The sequence below is a fragment of the Babylonia areolata genome, chromosome 29 (genome assembly GCF_041734735.1).
Source record: "Babylonia areolata isolate BAREFJ2019XMU chromosome 29, ASM4173473v1, whole genome shotgun sequence".
NCBI classification, from domain to species: Eukaryota; Metazoa; Mollusca; class Gastropoda; order Neogastropoda; family Buccinidae; genus Babylonia; species Babylonia areolata.
Genome location: NC_134904.1, coordinates 15799075 through 15803977, shown reverse-complemented (window position 1 = coordinate 15803977; position 4903 = coordinate 15799075). Strand labels below are relative to the sequence as shown.

The following is a 4903-nucleotide window of genomic DNA, read 5'->3' as shown; positions in this document are numbered from 1 at the left end:
TGTTTTCATGCGCTTTGACACTTTAATGTCATTGGTCATCATATCGGATCCCTAAGTGAATATGTCAAAATGCTTTGGGTTTTTGCGGTTTTGTTGTTGTTTGTTTGGGTTTTTTTGTTTCTTTGTTTGCTTTTGTTTTGGGAGTTTGTTTTGTTTTTGTTTTGTTTTTTTTGTTTGTTTGTTTGTTTGTTTTTGTTTTGTTTTCGTTTTGTTGTTGTTGTTTTTTGTTTGTTTGTTGTTGTTTTTTTGTTGGTTTTTGGGTTTGTTATTTGTCATGGTGAGGGAGGGGCGGCGGTGAGGGGCGTGATGCGGTCTTCTGACATATCATAATGATAAATAAATAAACACGGTACATCAAATGGAAAAAAAAAAGCACACATAGTAAAACCAGATTTATTTTTTAAGGCCTTTTCTGGGGAAAATAAAAAATGGTATGCATTTGCTAACTGGCTTCCCAACAGACATATCATCACGCTTACATTTCTTTCAGTTTCTACAAAAAATGTGTATGATTTATCTTTCCAATAAACTCTTCGTAGCGGAAGATAGGGGGGTAATTTCTCAAGTCTTTTTTAAATGAAATTTGATATGAAGTTTTGACACGTCTGTATCCTCTGACAGAAAAAAAAACACCCCCCTCTCTCTCTCTTCTTCTTCTTCTTCTTCTTCTTCTTTCCGCGACACGACCAACATCGACTTGCCAATGACTCTGTCGTGGTTCATGCATGCTGGGTATCTCTCTCTCTCTCTCTCTCTCTCTCTCTCTCTCTCTCTCTCTCTCATATCTATTTTCAGACAATGGCACTGTTATTGTCTTTGTGAACTATTTTGTCAGCAGGTCGAGTCAAGACTTAAGCGACAGCATTTTCTTGTTAAATAAGTTCTGCATCTTTTTCAGACCAATAGGTATTAGCTTTGGACAATAATAATCATATGACCCACAGCTCTATGAAATATCCTTCAGTTATGTTGTTAACGGATGATAGATGTGTTTCGAAAAACAACAACAACAAACGAATGCGTTCATGGTGGTTCATGACAAACAGACCGACAGACAGACAGACAGACAGATGGGTCCAAACCTATACGCCCCCTCCCTATCTACACTTAGTTTAGAAAGCCAGATCAGATACGGGGTTTTAGTTTAGTTTGTGGATCTGGATACGTAAAGCGCATCTTGCGAGAAAGGAGAGCAGGTGCCCGCTATAAATCAGATGCATAACAAATTTTATGCGGGCAGTTAAGTACATTTTGCCTCTCTCTCTCTCTCTCTCTCTCTCTCTCTCTCTCTCTCTCTCTCTCTCTCTCTCTCTCTCTTCTGTGGTTTAGAAGTCCGCATCTGGAATTAATTCGGTTAGGTGGGCCTGGGTGTGCACAAAAATAAAAGAAAAAAAACTTGAAAACAACTTGAAAGAAAGGATAACGATTCTCGGCAGTAAATAAGACACGTACAAACTTTGAAGCAGCAGTTAAAAATCACACCCACCTCCACCCCCTGTCACCCTCTCTTTCACACACGCACACACACACACACACACGCACACACACACACACACACACACACACACACACACACACACACACACACACTGCACACACACACACATCACCATCATCATCATCATCATCACTGATCATCACTGATCATCAACTCACGCGGCATACAGTTACACCTTGAAAGAGAGAGAGGGAGAGAGATATACTGAGACAGACAGACAGACAGACAGAGAGTGAGGTCGGGAGAGAATGAGAGAGACTGAGAGTCGGAGAGCACATATATGTCAATGGAAATTAGCCCGGCCAGACCGTTGCGCGCGCTGAGAACCGAAATCCTGTCTGCACGTGCACGCCGGTTCTCTCCCTCACGCTCACACACACACACACACACCGTGGCTGTCTCTCCCTAATATTAAACACGCATGCACGCGCGCGCGCCCACACACATACACACACACACACACACTGACAAACACTCACTCACTCACACTCACTCACACACACACACAGTGTCTCTCCCTAATATTTCATGCGCGCGCGCGCACACACACACACACACACACACAGTGAGACACACTCACTCACTCACACTCACTCACACACACAGTGTCTCTCCCTAATATTACACGCGCGCGCGCGCACACACACACACACACACACTCACACTACTGACGTGTATGTAGGCCAAGAGTATTGTATTGTGTTGTGTTGTATTGTACTGTATTGTATTATATTGTATTCCACTTTGTCACAACACATTTCTGAGTAAAACTCGGGGGCTGCTCTCCCCTGGGAGAGTGCGTCACCTTTGCACATAGTTGTTGGTTTGTTCAAGTTGTTTTGGGGGTGGGGGGTTTTTTATCATAATTTTTCTGCCTGCCACTGAAGCCAATTTGTTTTCCGGGCTATTAAAGTGGATTTTTCCACAGACTCGGAATTTTGCCAGAGACAACTCTGTTGTTGCCGTGGGTTCGTTTACGTACGCTAACTTAGTGCACGATGCTATACACGAGACCTCGGTTTATCCTCATCAGTTATCAGTCGGAATGATTAGTGAGTACACCTTGGAGTTTAACTGAATCACGGTGTGTGCAGGATGATTAGAATTATGTGAATGAAAGTCCCGTCCACCAAAACTTGCATCGATCCACGGCCACTGCCAGGAGTGAAAAGTTAAAACAAAACTACTAGAGTATGCATGAACCTTCATAGACTGAATTCCCGTTCTCAGTTTTAACAAATAGAGTCAAGTTTCACCTGTATGATCACATGATAGCTATCTATTCTACCATCTCACCGTGGCCACTGAGTTTCAGTTTCTCATGATCGGTGGACTGAGGTGTCAATTCAAGACACGTTAACTTTCCAGGCGCGGGGCACTGCCACTGGTGTCGCCGTGGACAGCCCCACCTATCATTTCCAGCTGCAGCTGGTCGCAAAAATAATTTAGTTCATCAGTGACTCCGACGTCAGTGCGGTTGCCAGTGTGACACTCACATAGTCACCAGTACAAAACAATTTCATATTGTCACGATTTACTGAGCTGTTAGCTTCACGGTTTGCAAGCACTAGTACTGACTGCCGGTGTCACGGTGGTAGCAGGCTACCGTGACCTATCAATGGAATTCAGCTCCGCACGACCTCTGACCGACCCATCGCCGAACCCGCCCGGCCCGGGCTATGCCTATGAAACTCAAACCTCGTAGCCTAGCCCGTTACCTATAACAACTTCCTGTGATTAAGTGGCCCATAGGCTGGCCAGGTATACCGGCCTACCTACATCAGTTCACTGAGTTGGTTGTCATTCTGTCGCTATCTTACAACTCAGCGCAAAGTCATAACAGCCGGCTCAGTTATTGGTAACCGTTTTCAGTTCAAGTTACCAGTTGAGCACCGTATGAGCTCGCAGCGGATGATCATGCCACTAATTTTCCAAGTTTTAGAACGCAGGGGTAAGGATGGGCCCACATAGACCTACGACACAGCTGACTGGAGTCGGCGCTCAGGGCTCTTATTTATACTGGCATTCAGGACTGCATCAGTGATATCAGCCGACGGACGCGGGCGGCATTGGCTAGTTCCATTCCGCTTTGTTTTTCCATTTTTTCCACATCTGTTTATTGTTCAGCATTTAAAAAAAAAAAAAAAAAAGGCCAGTTCGTTACCTAAAAGCAAGCACTCAGTGGCCGGTTAGTTAAGTTCAGTTACTGACCCTGCGTTAACCCCTCCTCCCCTCCCCCAGTGTTATCCCAGCTCTGGGATGCAGCCTGTGTGGTCGGCTACAGGCTTCAAGCCACACGTACATTTATTTATTCATTTATTTATTTAACATACTTCGAAGAACAAAGCAAACAAAAAAGCCAATGACCAAACGGCAGCGTAAATGCATAGAAGCAGAGGCTGGTACGTAATGGCGGTTGGGTTCAGTTTGGAATCTGGAACGCAACGTGAAACTTTCAAGTACGCTGGCACTCGCGCAGACTGAATGTTTAGAGGATACGGGGAGGAGAGGGGTGGGGAGGAGTAAACATGCAACATCTCGAACAGTAAAAGCCAAAAATATGTCAGGCTGAGATCGCTTTTTTTCCCCATCTTAGCTCAGAGCAGAAGGTTTTCGACGAAAACCGACCAAAAATCGACCACCACAGGCTTGTATATTTAAAAGCGAGCATAGCAGTGGATGGCTACTAAAAATTCTGAATTATCACCTTTATGTTGTAAACATAAAAATAAAATATCAGTACACGGTGCTTGAATTTCCTTTCTCCAAAACAGTGAGCCCAGCCAGGCCTAGACCTCACAGATTATCATGATCGATCCATTCCAGCGGCCAACCAATGGCGCTGTGAATACTGCGGGCCGAATTTCCCATACGCCTTTGCAGGACGACTAATTAATATTTACATATGTTGTATGTTCTTCTCGTATTGTCAACCGTACGTCTGATCTTTTGGGTTGGGTTTTACCTGGGATTTCTCCGTCTTTGACATACGATGTATTCCAGTGATTCTTCGAGATGTGCTCTAACATTTTAGGACGGTAGAATGTGTGTGTAGGTTGGGTGGCGGCTAGTTTGCAGGATTTTTTCTCTCAGTGAGGCTGCTTGAGTGAACCCGATTGAAAATGGCGGATTTGGAAGCAGTCCTCGCCGACGTTAGCTACCTAATGGCTATGGAGAAGAGTAAATCTACTCCAGCAGCCAGGGCTAGCAAGAAGATTGTGCTCCCGGATCCCAGGTGAGGCATAAGTTGATGAAATATGTGGTGCTATTACGGATGTGCGTTGAAAAATCGCCACTTGTGTCGTCACAGTGGTCAGCATGAAAGAGGGGGTTTGTTGCTACTGTTTCGAGTTACTGTTACTGATTAGCGATTGGGTCTCGATTGCACAGGCAATGCCATCAAAT

At 44.5% G+C, this 4903-nt stretch overlaps 1 protein-coding gene across 2 annotated transcripts in view; it reads left to right on the top strand.

Annotated features, from left to right (window-relative positions):
* The first annotated feature begins 4431 nt into the window (after nt 1-4431).
* Nucleotides 4432-4903, top strand: part of LOC143274815 (G protein-coupled receptor kinase 3-like) — a 65464-nt gene continuing 64992 nt past the window's right edge. For both annotated transcript variants that reach the window (XM_076578745.1, XM_076578744.1), the window contains exon 1: nt 4432-4733. In XM_076578745.1, the coding sequence (XP_076434860.1) occupies nt 4621-4733 (113 nt within the window). In that variant the 5' untranslated portion in view covers nt 4432-4620. The remainder of the gene's footprint in view (nt 4734-4903) is intronic.